The sequence below is a fragment of the Homarus americanus genome, unplaced genomic scaffold (assembly GCF_018991925.1).
Source record: "Homarus americanus isolate GMGI-L3 unplaced genomic scaffold, GMGI_Hamer_2.0 scaffold50281, whole genome shotgun sequence".
NCBI classification, from domain to species: Eukaryota; Metazoa; Arthropoda; class Malacostraca; order Decapoda; family Nephropidae; genus Homarus; species Homarus americanus.
In genome coordinates, this window is record NW_024742338.1 from 2,057,476 (window position 1) to 2,080,907 (window position 23,432).

Genomic DNA, 23,432 nt, shown 5'->3' on the forward strand with positions numbered 1-23,432 from the left:
TTTTTTGCATATGCCATATGGGATCTCGTTTTAATTGCGCTCATTAAATGCAGCATATGCAAAAACTGCTTATTTGCCAGATTTCTTTGCTCATAATGAAATTCATAGCAATTAGAGGAGGATATGGAGACTTAATCCTTCAGCACTCTTTACGTTGAATGTGAATAATACCGTTATTGGTAATTCTTCTAGTGTGTGCTTTTTTGTATATTTGATAAAATAATTATTGTCAATACAAAAGTACAGTACAAAAGCGTCCCAGACACATTTCAAGGGACTTTACAGACACGGCTCATCACTCTTCAGGTCTACATATCAGCCAAATTCTCCCCCATCCTTTGTAATTATTTATCATATTAGCACCACTTGCGTCATTTGTATATTTTTGTGAATCGAGTGAACTATTCCCCAATTATGAAACTTTTATAGTTTCTGCTGACTATTGTTTGTGAACTAGAGAAAACGTAAAACATGACATACTAGAGAAAATGAATATTTTAGTAGGTAACTCAAGAATATAGTTTATTTATGTTTTATGGACTATTGCCATTTTCTTTCAGTAAACTATTAATTATCACACACACATGTAGAAAATAAAAGTTTCGCGCTATAAAACTTCTCATTAACATATATGTAAAAAACTTTGGATTCCAACCATAATAAATCCTCGGGTAAATATTAGCAGGAATTGTTTTTCCTCAGACTCACCAAGACTGTAATTATAAAAAAATTTCGTTATTCGGCAGTCAATCAAAACACTCCTTCAAGATAACTCATGGATAACTGAAGTGCCAAAGATTCTCAAGAGATTCCTTAACGGCGTGGATTCTGAAAAGTTCCTTATGGTGAATTTTCCCTTAACTGATTCAAGAGGTGGATTCATATAGTTTCGCATAAGAAATTTTTATTTTTTATTTTACACCTTGTTGAGCCATTTGCCTGAGTGACGCCGTGAGGGAAGGTTGTGTGCTACTGGCCCCTCTGTGCTGGCTAAATTGTTTGTATATTTTTATTTTCATATTAAATTACTCCAAGTTATTACATGTGATGACCACTGCTAGGCTAGTTCGTCAACCCAACGAGTAGTTGCTGAGAGTTTTATACAGTTACCAAATGTAAATTTAGGCGACGTTGATGTTCTGTGAAAGGGTAAATACTAAGTTAAACTCCCTCATTTCATCTGTTACCTGGGAGTAGTTTATGTGGCGTCTGTAGTGAGATTTAAATCGTGTGCTTGAAAGGGGAGAAAGCGAATTTGAATATTTTAAGACGGAGCAAGTTGACATTATATTATCACTGAGCTTCAACAACCAAGGCGTTTAAGCCAGTAACAAGGTTCGTAATTACACTACTCCTTCAACAATTAAAAATTACAAGAGTTTGAACTATGTGGGTAAAGGCAGCGTGGAGAGTCACCCTACTACACCTTACACTGGCTCGGGACACTCAACCCCACATGTTACCTTCACATTTGAACTACTAACTATTCTGACCATTCTGACGTATAGTACTAACATGACCTATCCTCTTTGCTAGTGGGTCTTAAGCCTGCGGGGGTGAAATATGTATAAACAGGTACAATATAGGCTACCTGGCCGTGACGTGAGCGGAAGGGCGAATAGAACTGAGGTAAAATAAAAGACACATTGGTGAAGAATATAAATGAATAGAGACGTAACCGATCCCCCAAGCAGCTAACGAGCCGATCAATGCTGAAGAGGATAAAGGTAAAAAAGGTAAAATTAAATATAACGCGGTAACATATAGATGGTATATTCCTGTGGGTCGATTCTCCTGTGTAATTTCATAATAATATACAACCATAATTGAGGATATTATGTGAACGTTAGTAATCTTTATGGTTAATTTCTTTATATATTACGTTAATTAGGTTAAATCTGTCATTTGTATGGTTATTTTTTTTATAACCAAAACATTTAAATCCTAACATGTGAGTCTCGTTGTGAACAAGATATATATCAGTACTTTTAAACAAAATTCTTGATTAAACTTAAACTTATCATAATTATAAACTTGCAATAATTTATAATCTAAGCTCTTGTATTTATTTTAATATTATTGATAATTTATAAAAAGTGCAGGAAATAAATAGTAATATTATTTATGTCTGCGCCACAGCCGAGCATCGTCTGCTGGAGCCGTGTATGACGACATAGTCTGCCTCTGCTGTAGCCCTTGTTAGTGTGTGTTTCCTCGCCTCTCATCCATTATGGCAGCGTGTCTGAGGTCTTTAAAGCTTAGTCTGCCTCCTCGGGTAGCAGGAAATAGTGGCGGTAGAGCTGCTAATGAGGGTGGACACCTGCTGACCCGGGGGCGACCCTACACCCGCTGGGACACTCAGGTCGGTACACACCAAGTTTATTATATACAAATATACCCTGATAACCCATGCATATGACTGATGACCCACATTTACACATATTAGGATGAAAGAATGGGTTGTGTATAGTCCAGTGTTGGTACTATGATGGAGGGCAGTAGTAGTCATCCCAGGCACCAACACTTACTTTCCCTCTCCCTCTACTCTCACTCCTTTTTGTTCTTTGATATATTATTTTGTGTATGTATATGTATCTCAATTCACTGTGTGTGTGGTAATGTATTTTGTGATCTTTGTGTCTTGGAAGCAACGGCATGACTCGCCTATTTTACTTTTTTTTTTTTTATTGCCTACAAAAGTCAACCTTCCTGAATATGTTTGATAGGATTGTGGACTATGTTGTTATAATTATTTACACAGTAGCTTCCAGATGATTCCAAGATTGAGAAGCTTTCATGAAGGTGTGTGGGTCATGATATGGTGAATATTTGCCTTTCACCCATTCCTCTGCTAGTGTTTCTGACTACCATAGATATGTAGTTTTTTTTAATTACGTATCGATGCTACAGAATAACATTTCTTGTCCAAATGCTTAGTTGTTAATATATTTACCCTCAAACATAGACTTATTTTCAGCTGGGCCAAGGTGATGTAGCAGTCCGCCTGAGTGGGTACGTTAGGTTAGGTTAGATAGTATTATCAGTTTACCTTTGGTTCGGGTTAACAACGATGTGGTCATGGTTAACGGCAATTCGGTTGGCAAAGGTAAGTCAGGTTACCTTCTTTTGGTATGAGAAACTTTTTTTCTGGTGTAGTTTTGGCGATTTTCTAGAAAAAAAGGCTCATTTGCACAAGAAATGAAGGTCATATTTGACTAAAACAATATAAATTACACCAAAAAACACACACACAATTTTTCATATCCAAACCGGAATGGACAAAAAATTAATAATTAACTTGAAAGTGTCCAAAGGGCCACCAGACTGGTGTCTGCACTACAGCACCTCAGATACCCAGCGAGATTAGAACAGCTACAATTGCCCAGCTTATACTACAGCTATAAACACCTCAGAGGACATATTATACAGGCAGTCCTGGATTTACAAATGGGTTAAGTTCCTGGACCCTGTTTGTAAGTCAAAACAGTGTTAGTGCCATAGGCATAATATTCCGTAAATAACAACTAATGTAAATACGGTAAATAAAATGATGTTAAACAGAATACAATAATGAAAGTAACGTAAAAAATGGGAATTTAATTTGAGATTTCTTTGATGACTGTACAGTACAGAACTGTATTGGGATCCTGTTCATAAGTGCAGGTGTTCATAACTTAGGACTGCCTGTATATATATACAGTACACACACACTACCGTCATACGTTACCTTGCTAAAATTACTATATGCTCGTGTATGTGATTTGCTAGGTAAAAGTTGAAATGGAATCTACCTGCAGTACCCTATGTAAGCTCATTGATATTGACATCGTCCTTATAATGTGAATACAGGTAGTTGAGAAATATTGGCTATATTATTGCACAAAATTCATTCTGTATTCACACGTGAAAAAACACTGTGTTAATGTGTCATAATCATCCACAGAGCTGTGTTCAGAGTGCCCCATCAACACCAATTCACCTAAGTAGCAGTGTTAGTGCAGCAGCACAACAGCAACAGCAGCTGGACTTTAGTGCAACATCCTCCCCAAACCTCTCTGTTCCAGACGCCCCTTTCACACCCCTGGCAGCCTCTCAGTGGCTTCATAAGAAACAGGTATGTACGGTATTCAGTGTCACCATCTTTACAGCCTTCAGTGAATTGAATTGAAACTTGGTTGGTATCATTCATAATGGTGTTGGTGTGCTTCTTGAGGGTCACGGGGCCACAGATGCCGAGACGTCTACTGTGTTATGTTTGGTGTTGTTGGCACTCACCGCTTCAACAGATACTGTACTGTACACAATAATGGTGAACATGTTGACAGTGAATTAAAGGGAGGGAGTCAAACACAGCCTTATATGTAAATTACATTTTCTAAAACTTAGCACCTTCTTTAATCGCCCATGAGCCCTTAGATTCAGCTACAGAGATTCCAGTCAGAATTTATCTAATTGCTAGCCAGATAATTGAATTTTCCCATCAGCAATGTGAAAATGTTTGAAGGGATATAAGAAGGTCTGAAATATTCCTTGTCCTCTTTTTAAACTAGAGACAGAGAACAGTCTTTTTCTTTTTGTACTAAACACCTGGTGGTATATTAACGAAAAAAGTTATCTCAGTCCCCATCCTGTCAATGAACCCTGAGACTCATGAACCTGTGAATCTGAGACATCACACATTGCACCATCTATGGGCCCAACAATGTGTGATGTCTTGGATTCACAGGTTCATGAGGACTCACAGGACACTCTTCCATGACTGTACATGATGCTTTTTCAGGTTGAGGCTTTGGGAAATGATGTGACCGATATGTTTGAGAGGAGCGGCCTAACTAGACAAAACTTGCACTGTTTTGACCCCCTTGGCTTCATCATTTGCCCGGCCCATTCCAACTGTGATGATAATGAGGTGAGTTGTGCTCTAGAAAATCAGAGTTGAACGATAGTAAAACTGAAGTCGTCATTGGCAGGGGTACTGTACTGTGTTGAGCAATATGGCTGGATTCACTAGGTTTAGGAGTTACACATCTTTTTCCCCTTGAATCTGACAGACATTTTAATATTATTTTGATGTAACTTTGTGTATGAACATATAAACTTTGAGATGATAGGACTGGGTGATATCAGTTGCTGCTGTAGTTATAATGCTCAGTATGTCTGTTTTTATCTTTGGTCTCTTAAACATTTTTATATGTTGAACCACTCGGTGTTCTCCCTTAATATAGAACTGCTGATTTAGTGAAATATAAACCAACAGGTAACTATACTTGGGTTGTGTTTCTGAAAACCCCACTGTAAATAATAATGTACTGTATTTATCCATTTATAAATTGGGAGATACTTTCCTCAGAAGTAAAAACTTTCAACAGATGATAAAATAGGGTATTTTCCAATTATGTGCAGGTTCAGTACTCTCCAAAAGTAGATACAGTATTATATCCCTGAAATCCCACTGTAGAAGATGACAAAACACAGGGGGATTTCAGTATTATGACTTGTGTGGTGTTACAGTACATAAATTCTTCAGTCTCGGTAAATATATTTTTATATTTTTGTGTACGTTCATTAGAGTTAGATAATTATTGTTCATTTTCTTTATTGCTGAAAGAATCGGAGCCACAGATTTTTGCAGGACCTCGTGAGGTGTTGGTCGGGTAATGAAGTGGACCAGCTGGGTATTCTGGCCATTACAACTCCTATAACTTGATGGTTTTAAGCTCCCATAAGCATGTGGCAGTACTGTATCACATTCATGTTCATGCCTAGTAATTTTTAGATATTTAACCTTCTAGTTCACTTGATCCTCTGGGAAGGAGACTTTACATAACATTGAAGTATTTTTCTTTCTTTAACAAAGTTCCACCTAAGCTGTTCAAAAGTGGATTGGTTGAAGATTTAAAATATAAATTAATTTCAGGTTCAGACTTGTGGGGCAGTTGTTTGTCGTGATGGCAACACGAGTGTCAGGACTTTCCGCCTTCCCCCGGATGCTCTGTGGTATCCTCTGGGGGCATACCACCAGGGAAAAGACATTGTTTACTCTGTGTCATACAGTCAGATAGAAAGTAAAGTGTTAGAAAGCATGTCACCATTAAGCTCAGGTGAGGAAAATGGAACCTTCTCAGGACACACAAGTAATACTTCTTACACAGAAACACAAGAAGCCGTAAACCCAGAATGTGATATGTCTATGTTCCTTAAGAGTGTGTGTGAAGAAGGACTCCTGCGGTGTAATGCTCCCTCGCCGAGCCAAGGAGGGGCGGACAAGTTAGATCCGTCAGGAAAACCCAGTGCAGAGCAGCTGTCCCATGTCTTCAATAAGCTGGCAGAAACGGTCAGTATTAAGAAGCAGTTTTCTGTTTGACATTTATTACACAGCCATGTTAGAGTACTGTATTATTTGAATTTTTTTCCTTTTTTGTTGCCCTTTTTATTAACTCCTATATATAATTATAATAGAGTACATGTTTTTCTTTGTGTATGAAGTCTTCTACACTCTTCCTGGTGCTGAGTCATCACATACTGTTATTCATATCAAAAGCCCATTTTTTGTTGGATATTTTCTATCAACTGCTTACTTTACTACACTACACTATACATTATCTTGTTCATTATCCACTACAGTATCAACCATTCTTCCTATGCATGTCAACATTGTCAATCATTCATTTTTGTTCTTTATATTTTATTTTTCCTCTAATATTTGTTTTACTTATATTTGCTAGTGTTTCCAAGGTGGTAGTGTTGGATGGTGGTGTTGGTGGTAACTCAAGGTGTCTAGACCATCCACTAGTGGTTGATACTCCACCTTAACCATCCACCAAAGCACCACTGTGTATTTAAATCATTTATACAGTACCAAACAGTCTAGGTAAATCATTAATTGGGATTATAACAGAAGACACTACAGTACTGACATTGCTAGCCCTGTCCAATATCATCACCACCAACCTGCTGTTTTGTCTCTCTTCCCCCCTCCCACCACCACTGCCACCTTCATCATCATCTTTATGTGTGGGTGATGGGTGCAGTCAGTAAAGTCTTTTAATGGTTCTCTCATATCACATTTTGGTGTTAAAGATCAGATTTCTTTTCTCGGGAAGATTATTTAAGTGATAATAATGCGATGGGGTATTTAATTGGTCTTTAGGGTGATAATTTATCATATTATTTTTTAGTTTATCATGTATCTCACTCACCTGTGCACATGTTTAGATTCATAGGTGTAAAGTGCTGTTGGTTTATGTGTAGTTATTATTGAAATGTTTGATAAAACTCCATTTCCTGCAGTGACACTTTTATTGGTATTCCGTCATCATCCAGTTTTAAATTGATCTCGGCCATTGTGTATTGCAGTTGCCCAAGTTGTTCATCCAGCCTCTTGACTACAATATCTACTCACAGGACATTGTCTTTGAGAACAGAATTCGTGGTCTTACTACGGTGTAAGTACGAATTGGTCTTGGTTTTTTGTCTAATGAATTCTTTTCTTTCTGCATTTTTTTTTGTTTTTTTGTTTCTTGTCTTCACTTGGTATTTATAATTTGGGAGTCTAGGGAAAAAAATTAAGTTTCATTTACCAGATTACACTGTGATCACACGAAGATTAGACACCCTAATTTATTTCTTCTGATCATTCAACACCTTAATGCTACCTGGTGGATTGGTTAGGTTAGCATTAGGGTGGTTAAGGACAAGATAAAATAAGCTGAGGTGCCTAATCTTCACATTATCCCTTCTTAGGAATGCATGTCCTGTGTTAGCGAAGAGAGGTATACCTGTGTGGTATTTGGGGAGTGCAAATGTCAAGGTGAATTAACAATTTACACATTACAATGATATAAAATACTTTGTTTTCGTTCACAGAGGCTTAGTGCCGTACATAAGACAGGTGGCTCTACTCAGAACGGTCGGGCACTTAAAATTTGCCCATGTCAAATTTGAAATACTGAAGATCACAAAACACCCAGAAGATGGCACTGTGAGGGTCAGGTGGCGAATTAAAGGCTTATCAGGACTGAAGGTAAGAGTGGACATATAATGCAGTACAGTATACCAGATATTACATGTTATTCACTGGTGATTGTAGAGTTTTGTTGGTAATAAAAATATAAAGAGAGGGGAGACCATGAAGGAATGAATGTTAACTTGAATGAGATGGAGTGATGAATAATATCACAGAGAAGCAGAGTAGAAGGCTGATGAGAAATGTGTGGATAATCATGTTAAAGAAGACCAAGTTGGGATGAAGCAGCATCGACCCCAAATGAGATGAAACAGTCAGGGTAAGTCGGTTTGGAGACTCATTCCCGTGACTCGGTTTCACCGCGGGGAATGAACCTTTGTCCGCGACTGTACGTGGGAATTACTGAGCTGACATTACTGAGGGTATTTGTGTAGTATGAAGCAAGGACTCCAGGTGCTGTAAGAGGAAGTAAATAGGCAACAGCAGGAGTGACGTGTTATGATGGGTAGGATGAATAGGAGGAAGAGATTAAGACATACTTAGAATAGGAAATGGGGAAGTGGAATATTTGTCGGCCATAGAGTACCCGTGGCTGCTTATATATTATGGACATGTTGAGGCAAGTGAGTAGAAGTGAATAGTTGGAGAGGAAGACCGTGGCAGTTGAAGGATGGGTTGTAGGAAGCATAAAAAGCTTGAGAGATGAACTTTCAGAAAGAAATACGGTGTGTTTGAATGAGTGGAGAGCAAGGCCCATATTTATACGAGTCTGTAAGAGGCCTTTGCTGATATAAAAGGTGTACGGTAATTGCCATTGTCCATGTTCATATCTCTATTGATTGGCTTACCTCTAACTCTGTTACCTTCTGTTCAGGCCATGTTCCAGTTCTGGAAGATCAAGTTGTGGAACTGGAAGGGGATAGTGGACCAGATGGAGAGTTGGTATGACGGCTTCTCTACGTTTTATGTTGGTGGTGACGGAGTTGTCCATAAACACGTGGCAGACAGTGTGAGTATTTCTCTCCCTTTCTTAATATATTGAGACCTAGTGTCACACACAGTTGAGGTGTTATAATAATCATTGTTTTAATCCATATTATTATTGTTGGGGCAGGGATGAAGAGTCGTGTCTCACAAGCTATATTTTTAATTTTAAGTTATGCTGAAGTGTTCTGCCCATGTCCATTAATTCCTGAAGACTGATGCACTGAAAACATCCTCATAATGATCTTGATTTCCAGTACAATATATATTAATATTACTTTGTGGTTTGTGCTACTTCACTTTCTCCCCCAGATGATGCCAGACGAAGAACATCATGTAATAGAGAAGGGACCCCTGGCAGTCAAGATGGCAGCCCTCCTAGGTCTCGCACACAGGCCAAGTTTTGGTGACACCGGCAGTGCCATGTTCTTCAACTTTGACTCTCTCTCACTGATGCACAAAGAGGATGAGGACACGTATATACATTTAATGCTTCCACTGGAGAAAATTCACTGATTATTCATTGTGGGATAATTTATCAATTTTTTTTGGTGAACCACCAACATAGGCTTTGCTTAATCACACAGTGTGAATATTCATTCTGTGCTTGAAGAAGAAATATTCCATGAGTTGAAATTTACTGTACAGTAGTAAAGTGGATATACTGAATATTGAAGTCATTCAAGCCAGCACTGGTATCGTCTTGTGAGCTTGTACTGTACTGTAATGTGTCCTTCCTTCCTTCCCTCCCAGTGACAGAGAGGCTTGTGGGGTGTGTTGTGGTCATGTGCTTGATTTACCTGTACAGTGCTCACGGTGTCTTGGTTAAATAATGATGCAGTAGTTATATTCAGGTTTCTGTTCTCTGCATATATACAGTACAGTATATGATATTTCAGTCATGATGTGTTCTCTGGACACACTCCATAATTAAATTTGTATTAATGTTACGGCTATTTTTAATCTGTGGGATACTTGTTGATGCTATTTACTGTATTCCATAAGACTAGAAAACTAATTGCAGAGTTTTGAAATTATGCTTCATCATTTTCTCTGATAATTGTCATTATATATTAAATAGAACATTATCTCACTAATATTTGATTGATACATGTGGGACCATAGCAGATAGACCCTGTATGAGCTATCCACATATAATATATACCCGGCATATACACGTGTATGACATAGCTACTGCTTTTTGGACATATTCAGTGACCAAGTAATAATAATCGTGTACTACAGTACAGAAAGTTATTAAATTAGACTTATAAAAAAGTGAAATCCATTTTGTGTTTTGTTGGTGTTGAGTGTACGAGTGAGTCACCAGAGTTTAACATTATTTGAATGGCTCATATCTGTGCACTTTAGGTTGACTCATGAGGGAGACTCCTGTATTGTGACTAAAGATATTTTACCATTGACTAAGCAGTCCATCTTCCACAGCCACACATCATGTTCAGCCTGTACTGTACACCAAGTGTAAATGTAAGATAATCCACAGTGTATCCTCCCACCACACCATATACAGTACTTCATGAATATATTTACTGCACTAAGAATATTGATGACACGTTTTTCCAAAATATTTTTGCATTTGTTAAGTTTCCTGAAGTATACTCCTAAGAAACCTTTAATTCATAATAAGAGTTTGTACAGAGGTTGATGATGTGTGTAGTGTCATACAAGAGACAACACAGTGAGATATGCTTCAGGTTATTCATATTGAAGCTTGGTGGACACAGGAGTGGCTGCCTCTTATTTTTTCATTATCATTTATTTTGAACTTCACTTCTAGTTATTATGTCTATTAGATCTATCACCACCTGTAAGGCACAACCAGTTGTGTGAAGGGGTGGACCGGACACCCTCTGTCCTCAGTGTCACTGAATATCACTTCATTTTGCATTACCGCTCACAGGCTGAGTGCGGGGTGTTCGAGAAACTTAGTACCTGCCAGCGACAAAATTCAATTTATATCACTTCATTCATTTGCTAGCTTCACAACTCACTGTCACTGCAGATTCCTGGCATATTCATCCATTCACCAGACCTCAGTGTCACTACATATCACTGTTTACTCATAAATCTGTTAGCACTTGTCTCACACACTGTTGGAGACTCAAGAAGTTGACACACAAGTTTTACAGTTCAGTCATTAATTTGGGGACTTGAGACTCCAGTAAGTGTCCTGTTTACTAACCCTTGTGCAGTGACTGAAGATACACTTGTTCACGTTAAGTCATTTCCCTTCACCCTGGGCAGATGTGATATTTGACGACAATGTTTTTTTTCTCTTCCATCCATAATTAATATGCCTGGTGCTTAAGCAAAAAAGACTAAATATAATATTCCCGTTTCCCATCCAACTTATTTTTCGTTCTTTACCTACCATAATTTTTTTTGGCTCGACAAATAAATAACTACCAAATCTAGGAGTACATGTAATTTATATAAAGAAAATTTGCGTTAAATACAACCATGTTTACATTCATTTACAAAGAGGTGCTTTAGACAAACTAAAAATTAAATGTGGTAAAAGTATCAGTAATTCAGAGCTTCATCCTCTATGTATATAAGCTAACACTCGGCTCAGATGACTCGCTTATCCTTATATCAGACACTGTAAGTTGTACATCCAGGTCCCCCAACAGTGATGGCTGCAACTAACTTAATTGTTAATTTAAACAATCTTGTCTCAGATATATGAAGCATTGGTGAGGGCGCTTGATCCTTAAACCATTCTTAAGTTTCAGAGACTGTGGGACTTATTGTAATCTGTGTGTAAGAGAAATTAGGGTTGTCTTCAGTTAAGGGCAGTTTTAATGCTTGTCTTCTTCTGCGGGAAAGATTTGCTTTATATTTTGTAAAGGCAGCTTAATAATAACAGTTTATTCTGACCTGAGGTTACAGATTTATCTTAATCAACATTTTATGAAATTGGTCAACGTGTAGAGCAACTAGTAGTTATGTTTTATATATGTTTAAGACACTGAACTCCCTTAACTGGGCTGCTTTTTGTTTAGGGGGGGGGGGGGACACCTGACCCAAGTGGCACCACATGTTCTTTAACCTTCCTTAAGAGGCCAGTCCTGGTTGTCACTGCTACTTCAAGGGACCAGACATTAACTGTGTTCTGTGTTGGTCGCTGCTAGGATATACAAACTGTGTTGACAGTTTGTATGACACTATAGATTACTTGGGTTAGTCAAGTTACTCCCCCTATGAGATACTGTACAGTAGTTGTACCAGTTGTTGGAGCTTATTTTTAACAACTCTTAACATACCCTCAAGCGGAGTCTTCCTGGGCTATGACTGAGATAAGAAAGTTTGACGTAAATTACAGTTAGTTTCAGCCATAATAATGAAGGGCCCTGGGGTTTTAACTTATGGACTCCAGGCATGGTTAAAGAATTGATTTCAAGGATGACTCCCTGACATTCAAAGCTGATGCAGAATTTTTTTTTTTTTTTCATCGCAATAAGATTAATTGACTTGTGAGGATAATACTTCAGTGACAATCTTAGGCACATTTAGTTGTCTTTTTCATAAGGAAAGTTTTAAAAGTTTGTTGAATAAAGTTACATTAAATACTAGAACCTTTTATGTATTTGCTCAAGCCAAGGTTGTACTTCAGAGTGGACTAGCATAAGAATTATCTACTGTATTACTGACGGGATACAATAGGTAATAATAACAGCGGACACGTTGCTCTTAAGAAATATTTCAAATGTTAGTGTTTGGCTTATTGACTTAAAGTAACTGTTAAATGCTGCAAGGACTGTTAAAATGTGTTCCAAGATGTGGTCAAATTTGGGGGATATTTTGATGACTTTTCTTTTATCAGAGTGTGTGTATTTTATTTTTAGGTGATCTACTTCGTTCATTGTTATTGTTCACCTTATTGCTATTGTTCACCCCCATTGCTATTGTTCATCTCATTGCTATTGTTCACCTCATTGCTATTCTTCACTTCATTAGTATTGTTCTTGTCATTGATATTCAAGGGTTAGACATTGTATTCAAGCACTTAAGATGATTTTATTGGGTACAGTACAGGAATGGACATGGTCATTGTTAAGTTGAGCGGTGAACATGTTGGCTTTTAACCCGTTCCAAATGTATGTTTAATTTGTGCAAGTATTTATGATAAGTCTTCTCAATGTGTGTGGGGGGTAAGTATGCATTATGGGAGCTTTTCCATTGTCTGTGACTTTCTGTGCTTCATTTTCTTTTCAATATTGTTGCTGCCATTATTTTGATATTTATTGGTATGGAATATGAAATTACTAGAGGAGGAGAGGGACACCTTTTAAGAGCTGTGAGGTTGACAAAAGTGATGGGAAGTAAAGTGGGGAGGCTGCAAGAATTTGAGTTTTGAGTGGAAAGGTCGCTGATGAGATGTTAGTAAGACAGTGAGTGTGAGGAGACAGATGGCCAGATCCTGAAGGAGAATTATCACCATTTCAAAAGCCTAAAAGATATCTGTAGGAGTTTTGAAAAGTTCCATTAGATTTTTTTTTTTATGAAGACTAGAATGTTTGCATTCATTGTGGCCATTTGTTAATGTCAGCGTAGACGAGGACTACTTTTAGTTTGACACGAGAACTTGTCAACAGTAGGATTTCACCGCTTTTTAATGGCTCAACAGCTTGATATTACTGCTATACCTTTAATCATATTTCCTAAAAAAAAAAAAAATAGCAGATCTCGCCTGTTATTCCTGATCCTTCTATCCTCACATTTACCCGAGGTCTTCACATGACAAGTTTAAAGAATCTAATCGATATAGACTGTCTGACTCAACCAAATAGTCTCCCACCTGTGTATCCCTGGGTTGAATCCTGCTTGGGGTAGGTATAAGAAAGGTGTTATCCCATATGACTTTAACACCATGAAGGTTTACACCAGATACTGTACTGTATTCTGGTTCCTCCTGTACTTATACTGGATGCCTGAAGATAAAGATTTAGGTCTAGTTACACTGGCCAGATGCCTGTGTGTAGTGTGCTCAATTAAAGTTGATTGGATAGCCTTTCCTCCCCTCTTAAGCCCTTCCTTACTGCGTTATGTACTCTGTTAGCTGTATTTTACAGGACCTTTTGCAATCGGACACCTTATATCGCCTTGTAACCTCTTCGATGTGTAAGATGTTACATTAACTGTAGTACTGTACATCACTGAAGGTACACAAGAAACCAGATTACAAAATTTTCTTGAATTTTTACAGATTTAGAAATACTGTAACCTGTGTCTGACAGACTTCTCCAGAGAATACAGTTTCTTATCAGTCAAAAATGTAATAAACTTGCTCAAGGAAGTTTACCTGTCACTCAGAATCAGAAGTACTGTGTGTGTGTACTGTCCCATTGATCACCAGGAGGATATTCCAGATCCGATAAGAGAGGTACTTGTCATCATACACCTGTACCAGCTCCAGCATATAGGGTAATGAGGAAGGGGATAAGAGATATTATAATGGCAGTGGCAGTGCATAGAATACTCCTCTAAGGGAGAGTAAATGTATTAGGTGTGTGTCCCCTGGGCAGCACAATATTCAGAGCTTTTTAGTAGACAAGATTATTTATTGTCTTGGTTATATCTCCTGGGAGGAGGATGTGGTCCATTCATTCTAGATATCGTAGTCCATAAACGAGATATTTGATGCTGTACATAGTGTAGATAATATATATCACTAATGGTTCTATTTGACTTGTTATGTAAATATTGGAGGTATAATTCCTGATAAATTGTACAGATATGTCAATAACTTTGCTGCAATAAAGCATCGTATCAGAATGAATTTTATTAATTAAAGAAACATACAATAATAGATGACTTGTCATATATGTATAATATTTAAATTACAATATTGTGCAAGATGAAAATTCTAAACTACATCTCTTTACTAACAGTCACCAACTGCAACACATCATCACTAATGTATTTACAATCTATGCAACACCACCAAATTTACACCAAATTCTCTTGTCTATTTCTGGAGTGTTTAATAAGAGGTATCGCTGTGCTGAATTTGACTTTAGCACATGGTATCCTTTGGCTAACCTAACCTTACCTGAGTGGGAGGTAATGGATAGATAGATTAATATATAGGAGTTGGATAGACGTTAATTGATAGGTGAATAGATTGCCAGATATGATTAAATAAATGAATAGGTAAAATAAGCTGTTTACGTACATATCTGAATTAAAAGCAGGAGAGAGAAGGGAGGGAGATGAGAGAGAGAGAGAGAGAGAAAGTTCACTTGACCTGACCTAATAGTACATTTTGACACACATCTGTCTAAATATGTTCTGCCTCATAGATCCCTCTCGGCTACACTGCTACCATAATTATACCAAATCATGCAACGTGTTTTGTAATGGGAAACGGGAATTATACACCTAAAACTATGTATATTTACCGATAAAAATGTTCTATATCATGACTATAAATGCTTTGGAATATAGGAAAATGTGAAGTATGTAGTACAATATAAGGGTGGTATTAGTTAGTAGAGGACTGGAATAAGGATGCAGCGAGTAGATTCACTTGACACAATAAAGTGGAGGCAATTCAGTAAGTGGGGCGAGAAGAGGATTTATTGCATTTGTTACAGTGTGGATTAAGCCGCATCTCAGCTGTTCCCGTTAAAACACACAGCTTTCATCCTTTCTGTCTGTAATAAAAATATATGATTGCTTATTCTTCGTATTTGTTATTACACATGGAATGGTGTTGAACATCTCAAGTCTCACAGCCTCCTCAACTTTCAGCTGATGTCGTGGAAGTACCTGGATAATATTGAGAATTAGTTGCCAATATTATATAAAATTACTAAATTTTCTTTATAATACATAATATATATGAATCAAATATTATTATAAGATTTATATAAAAAAAGATGAATTATCGGATCATTATAGGAAACATCGGAGAGAGAAAAATAGAGTGAGGATTTATGAAGGTGTTTGAGTAGCACATGGTGGGGTCGCCAGGGTAACGGAGTCGACCTGGCCAGACGCAAACAAACCCCCGGTAGAGGCAGACGGTGGTGGCGGTGTCTAGCCTCGGTATCTTTAGTTGGTAAATTAACACACCATACCCGTACCCATAAGTGCTCCCAACACCTTAAAACAAGTGCTCTCAGGAAAGTGTCGTGTGAGAAAGTGACTGAGAGGAGGGGGGACATCCAAGCTCAAGCCAAGCCCGTGTAGACAGTGTAATTGATCGTGGTGTTGTTAGGTGAAGTGACCATTACCGTTTCTTATAACGGTATATTAACCTTACCTGTGTGACGTTAACAGTGAACAGTAACCTAGACACCGTAGATAAGAAATAACATTACCAGAAATTTGAATCGTTTCTTAGTGGATATAATGAAAGGACTTTAATGGGTGGTTATGTTAGGTTAATTAGTGACTGGATAGGTTAACTAATGACACTAAATTAACTAATGGTGACTTATTATTTACATGTCATTTTGTTAACTAAGCTGAAATTTAATCTTTTCCTGTGATGGTTAATAGATGAGGCCGTAGTTAACATTGCAAAATAGTAAGTAGTTTAATTTGTTGTTTGTTTTTGGTAAGGAGAGAATGTGTTTATTTATTTCATGTGTATGTGTGAAGGAACCGCGTACATGTGTTACTTTGTATATGTAGGTCACTTATGGTGTGTGTGCGTATATAACCATGTACGTATGTTATTTTTTTCATTATCGTGTGTACAGTATGGGATCCGTCTCTCACACACCAAGTTATAATTAGAATAACAATCACAAAGAATAATTGTGATGCAGTTAAGAAAAGTAAAAAAAAAACACTGCTTCATTTAACTTCCGTTGTATAAACCAAATTAAAGCGGGAAAAATAAAAAACAAAACGTCCTTGCGGTTTGACATTTTCAGACAGTTCCGTCGTGAAGGAATTTCTTGTCCTTTCAAATGTTCAAGATTGTTCCGTTGTTATTTGTTGTATTTAATAATGAACAAGAGATTAAGGAAGCGTTATACAAGGGCGTTTACCAAGCCAGTATCTTAATGCGTGTGTTTATCGAGTCGTATGCAGTACAGTATGCTATTCCCACATTTTCTGTACATAGCTTAAATTTTTGCAATATATCGTTGATTTTTTTGTAACTTGCAGGTATTTATACGTTCCATTGTTGTTCTTGTCGGTTTAAATCACTTTATAGATGGTGAAAAATGCAGTGAAATGTATAAAAAGGGTAACAGTCACTCAGTTCACGTATTAGAGGTAACATCGCCTTGAGGAACTGCAAAAATAAACAGTAAGAATTTTGTGAGTCGTCTAAAAGGCTTTATAGATTAAAATAAACTTCACTTCCTTGTATAGAGCCAGATAATGGTTGTAGGGAGCTGGTGTGGGGACGTGTTATGGATTCCTGTAGGCTATGTCAGTATATGGCTTCCTTCGTGTACATGTAGGGGAGCTGCTTACACACACACAGACGTATACACACACACATAGATATAGATGCACACACACACACACACACCGAGATATTTATACCAGTATACGTACATATACACACAGATATACGTATACACATTGATATACGTACACATACAAATACACACATGTATAAGGTACACACACACACACACACAAGGTGGCCAGGTGACCCACTGAGAAACTAACCTGGCTAGATCATGTTACGTCATTCAGGTGTGTGACCCCCGCTCTCTCTCTCCCTCTCTCTCTAATTACTTATCGTTATATTGGGTGACGTTTATCCGTGAAAAGAATAACTAAGGAACCACTTGAAGTTTAGGCACCCCGCTTATCCCACTTGATAATTAAACACCCTAACGTTAACCTGACATAACCTAACCTAACCACCCCCAAGTAACGTTAAGATAATGATTCAGGTTAAATAAGCTGGGTGGTGGGGGGGGTTAATGTTCAGGTGACCCGCCCTTAGCACCTGTTTATCTTACCCACCGAAGTAGGTATTTAGTGGGGGGGGGGGTGTGTGCTAGTTCATCGTGCACCATTTTGTGACCAGTGGCGGGGTAAGGTTAGGTGAGACATAAGTTAATATTTATGTTCTTAGACTTAGTTGGTAAGTGGACGACAGTGATTGAGGTGCCGCAGGTGACAGTGAGAAGTGACACAGTGAAGGATGATCTAATCTAGTGTACAGGTTCAGGTGTGTAGATGAAGGTGTAGTTGATTCTTAGTCCTGGTAAGTGTTGAGGCTTGACGGTGGTGTACAGTGAGATGGTTAAGGATGGCTTCTAGGTCTGCTTCATCGATTGTTTACTTATTGTGATGATCAACTGTGGTTCCTGCGTGAGAGGGAAACCAGAGGAACTTGATGTGAGATTGTGATGAGAAGGAGGAAGTAACGATGAGGAGGTCAGGTCAGGTCAGCGGCCTCACAAACGACCATCATGAGGTACAGTCATAAACCCAACAGTTGTGTGTGTGTGTGGTGCTGGGGTAACCACACACTACTGTCCCCAGAATGTCAACACAGCCGTCTCACTAAACAAGGAGTGGCTGAGGGCGGCGTGAGGTAGTTAGGGAAGTGGCGACGGTGTCAGTTCCCGCAGACCAGAAAAGGTTGAGGATGTGAGAGAGGCGGGAAGTGTGTGGCCGCCGGGGAGCGTTGATGAGTGTGTGAAGGTCGTCGGTGGAAGAGGTGGTTGAGTGTGTACAGGGGTAGGAGGGATGGATGACGAACTGCTGTGAGAATGGAAGCGTAAGATTTCATGAGTGATGTGTGTGTGTGATAAGTTGTTGGATGAGGAGGACCGTGGTGGAGAGGTGGGTGGCAGTAGGAGGTAACCGTGCATGATTGACCTAAAGACAGCAAAGGGGAAGTCTCATCAGCTAGGTTTGTGTTGTACTCTTGGCGTGAGGCTGCAATAGGGACAGGGCCAAGACGGTGGTGAGGTATAGGGAAGGTTTCAGCTGTAATAGATACTGAGGGAGGACCTGTATGACGGTTGACCTGTAAGTGTGCAATAGTTTAGTAACATTATCCTGTAGTTCGTGGGGGTGAGGCGCTACCTGATGGGGAGGTAGGTGCTGGTGAGAGAGGACGAGGCTCGGGATCTGCCAGGTACAGGTAAAACAGGAATGGACGGGTTAGTCATACCAAGGCGGTCAGTGTCTAGCAGATCAACAACAGGTGACCGATAGTGACGTTACAGTTGACAGTTTATGATGAGAGGTGGACCGAGAACACTGCCCTGGGGTGTACTCGGTCCTGGTGAAGTAGATCTTGTGTATAGCCGTGTACGTGAGGTCTTCGAGGATCACGTTCATGTGGGTGAGGCCGTCGAGGATCACGTCCATGTGGGTGAGGTCGTCGAGGATCACGTCCATGTGGGTAAGGCCCTCGAGGATCACGTCCATGTGGGTGAGGCCCTCGAGGATCACGTCCATGTGGGTGAGGTCGTCGAGGATCACGTCCATGTGGGTGAGGCCCTCGAGGATCACGTCCATGTGGGTGAGGCCCTCGAGGGACACGTGACAATTGATCTTGTTAGAGTTAGCGGACGATGAGGTGGGTTGCAGGTCTGGAGAGGGGGAGATGAGGAGGATGGTGGTGAGAGAGGGGAGGGATGGTGGTGAGAGGGAGGTGAGGGAGAGGGATGGTGGTGAGGAGAGGGAGAAGGATGGTGGGAGAGGAGGGAGAGGGATGGTGGTGAGAGGGGGAGATGAGGGAGAGGGATGGCGGTGAGAGGGAGGAGATGAGGGAGAAGGTGAAGGAAAGAGGGAGGGATGGTGGTGAGAGGGAGGAAATGAGGGATAGTGGTGATAACCTAACCTAACCACACTTACACCAACCTAACCTAAAAACATTCAACGGAAGCTTTATTAGGTTGTAACTCTCTTGTACTCTAGACCTGTGTGATTGTTGTGGGTGTGAGGGTGTAGTGGGTGGATGTGAGGGTGTAGGGGGATGTGTGGGTGTAGAAGGGCGTGAGGGTGTGACTGGGTATAGTCTTGTCTGGCTTCTCTGTGTATATCAAGTATAAAACCCTTCCCTCCTCCCTCTTCCTCCCTCCCTCTACCTTTCCTCCCTTCCCCTCGTGTCACCTGAGGAAAGGAAGGGAGGGGCTCACCTATTTTACGGTCGACGGGTTTTCGAATCTCTCTCTCTCTCTCTCTCAGTCCTAGGAGAAGGATGTCTTGAGTGTAGGATCTAGGAAGTGGTCAGCGAGGGGAAGGAATCAAGGCACATTAATCCTCAGGTTCATGAACTAACAGGAATGTCTCCAATACTTGTTTTACCGACAACAACAAGATCCCAGTTACCTCCCGTGTGTCTGAGTGTGTGTGTTCAGTCCAGTGTATGTACGACGCAGTTAAATAATAGGAAGTGTATACATGGTTATCGACCCAAGTTTAGCTCCCAAATAATAATAATTATTTCCTCTTTTACGTCAGCCACTGTTGATTGCCTACCATAGTCGCCATCTTGTTTGTTTACACTTAACAGCTGTTCCTAAGACCGCCTTCGTCATTGTTGTTGTTGTACTTGTTCTTCGATTTCTCTTTCTGTATTTTTTATTTTATTTTTATTCGATTGTTTTTGTATCTTGTTACTTCCTATTGTTGGTTTTCTTCGCCAAATGTTTTTTTCTTTCTATTTATTACTACTTCTAACGATAATAATAATGATACGGTAGAAAAAGTGAAGCTGGTATTATTATCATTACAGTAGTAGTAGTAGAGAGTTCGAAACGTTGATCAAGGCAGCTTCGCTCCTCTGGTGTTCACAACCTCTGGTGGGATGGGACCGGGTGCAAGATGTTTCTGCGCCAGACTCGCGGAGGTGATCTCCGAACAGAGGCAGCAGCCCAGAAGTTATGTTACAGCCTGGATGAGATGTCGACTGTCCTTCTCTCTCATTCGGTCGGCTTTGCTCTGCCTCGGGGGAAGCTTCGGCTCCGGAGCCGACAACAGCTGCAGATGTTGACTGTGAGGCTGCAGTCACTGGGTGCCGCATGGGTCTGCGGCTCAACTAATTCAGCACAGCGGGGATGGCTGCTCGTGTATTAGGATATTTAATATTAAGGTAATAAAATGGCGGCGAAGGTGTGGCTATTAGGGGAGGATCGAGGCCAATTAAAAAAAGTAGTAGTAGTAGCGCTATAAAAGTATCACTATTCACCACTAGACGGACACAGTCAGCCCCACATAAAAAACAGAGCAGCAGTGTCGTGACCACCAGCCACACACTACTACACTCCGTCCCAGAACCATCCTACCATATATCTCTTGATACATAAATATTCATCATTCATGTTCACTCACGAGGGCCACTCACTGTTACTCACCCACAAGAGACACTCACTGTTACTCAAGAGACATTCACTGTTACTCACAAGGGTTACTCACGAGGACCATTCATATTTTCTCACTTAGGGATAATTCACAAGAGACACTCACTGTTACTCACAAGGGTTACTCACGAGGACCATTCATCTTTTCTCACTCAGGGATAATTTAAAAGAGACATTCACTGTTACTCACAAATGACACTCACTGTTACTCACGAGGGACACTCACCGGACTAGCCACTCGGTATCCGGGAGAACACTTGAGGTAGCTAGCTAGGGCCCTGGGGGACTCCTGAGGATGCCGGCCTCTGACCACAACACACATTACTCCTTCACCACCACCTTATAATTATGTGGGTGGGTGGGTGGGTGGTGTGGGTGTGGTTGTTGCAGTGTATGTGTGTGTTGTTGTTTTAGTGTATATATTATGTGTGTGTGTGTGTGATATGTATATGTTCTGAGAGAGAGAGAGAGAGAGGCCAGTGGTCGTTCAGAAGATGGGGTGAAATCAGGTAAGCTTTAGGAGGGGGGGGGCTAGGAGGAGGAGACTGAGACTTCCCCCCCCCCTCCCCTCCGCCCCCCACACCCGACCTCCTCTTGAAGCTAGAGAGGTGGACGGGGAGAAGGAGTCACTTGGAGGATGTACACAAACTCAACCCCACCCCAACCCACAACCACACCCCACCACAACCATCCTCCACACCACAACCATCCTCCACACCACAGCTTCCCTCCCTTCAGCAGACAGAGTAGCGAGGTGTGAGAGAGAGAGAGAGAGAGAGAGAGAGAGAGAGAGAGAGACGTGTTCTATCTCTCCACTGGAGGAACATAGTCTGTCGCCTTTATCACGACCAAAAAGAAACGATCTGTGTTAGTGTTGGAGGAGCAGGTGAGGGTGAGAGGGAGGGGGGTGTGGAGGGTGAGGGAGGGGTGGTTGGAGAGTGAGGGAGGGGTGGTTGGAGAGTGAGGGAGGGGTGGAGGGTGATGGCTGTGAGGGAGGTGAAGAAGGAGGGAAGGTTGGAGGGTGATGGTTGTGAGGGAGGTGAAGAAGGTTGGAGGGTGATATAGATGATGAAGAAGGGGGAGGAAGATGAGGGTGAAGGGAGGGAAAGTAGAAGAGAGAGAGAGAGAGGGTCAGAGTGTCTGGAGCGGTGACACCATTCTTGAGTGGTGGAGAGGGCAAGGTCGAGGCCGCCCCCCCTCTCCCCCTCCACGTGCCCTCAACCCTGCTTCCTGCTGCCCACTACCGGTTAGGGGGGAGAGGGGGTGTGGGGTTAGGAGGGGCTGGGAAGGGAGGGGTGAGGGTGGTAGAAGGGTGAGGGGGGGATGAGAAGGGGGTGTGGTTAATGATGAAGGGATGTGGCTAAGGTTAGAAGAGTAGTTATGTGGTGGGAGTGGTAAGCTCTGTGGGTAGGGCTGTTAACATTGGTCAGGCGGTAGTGAGAGCTGGTGCTGCTCCCTTCAGGCGGTGGTCGTGTGGGCTACTGAGAGAGAGAGAGAGAGACATTCATAAATAAACTCAACACTGAATATTATAACAAAATCAATTAATATTTCACCCTAATTAACGATAAATTAACTCATTTTATTTAGGTGTAGAGTCATAGTACTGTTCATACGCTATACAGTACATCCTAAAACAGTTATTAGGAATCCGGGTGAAGTATGTTTGGGTTCTTGGTGCTATGTGACGTCACTAACAGACAGACCGCGAGCCTCAGGGGATACGAACGATCATAACACAACTGTTACGTCAATTACTTTTCAGTCTTATTTTCTTTTCTTTAGTTCGTTATTCTTATAGTTATTATACGTGTAATTTTATTGTCAGTGACTTTGTTTTTATGTTTCCGATCGTAATAAATATAATTTGGTTTTTTGTTGGAAGTTAGACCAATCACATTGCATGATTCAGATCGCTTTAGGGAGAGATAACCAATCACAAAACATATTTGAAAGGTTAAACCAATCACAGTGGATGATTCAGATTATCCCAGAGAAAGACGACCAATCACGGAGAGTTAAAATCAGCACAGAGTCGTAGTAACAGATAAATGCTAAGTAAACATACCGAAAAAGACTGGACAAACACTGGGAAGATTAAGAGGCCATGTTCGACTGTAGCTGTGAGTGTAGGCCTATAGACTGTAGAGGCATTG

At 40.3% G+C, this 23,432-nt stretch overlaps 2 protein-coding genes across 6 annotated transcripts in view; both read left to right on the forward strand.

The window, feature by feature from the left end:
- The first annotated feature begins 2,138 nt into the window (after positions 1–2,138).
- On the forward strand, positions 2,139–14,749 carry LOC121876742. Its single transcript, XM_042382112.1, has 8 exons — positions 2,139–2,362; positions 3,944–4,114; positions 4,781–4,909; positions 5,918–6,334; positions 7,357–7,445; positions 7,867–8,023; positions 8,841–8,975; positions 9,263–14,749. Exons 1-8 carry the CDS (start codon positions 2,231–2,233, stop codon positions 9,464–9,466), a joined length of 1,434 nt encoding a protein of 477 aa, XP_042238046.1. The 5' UTR covers positions 2,139–2,230; the 3' UTR covers positions 9,467–14,749.
- A 1,226-nt stretch (positions 14,750–15,975) lies between these two features.
- LOC121876741 overlaps positions 15,976–23,432 on the forward strand; it is a 56,398-nt gene continuing 48,941 nt past the window's right edge. For 2 of the 5 annotated variants that reach the window (XM_042382103.1, XM_042382106.1), the window contains exon 1: positions 15,976–16,508. The gene's annotated coding sequence lies outside the window, so the exon portion shown is untranslated. The remainder of the gene's footprint in view (positions 16,509–23,432) is intronic. The other 3 variants (XM_042382105.1, XM_042382104.1, XM_042382107.1) reach the window with 3 other exon arrangements.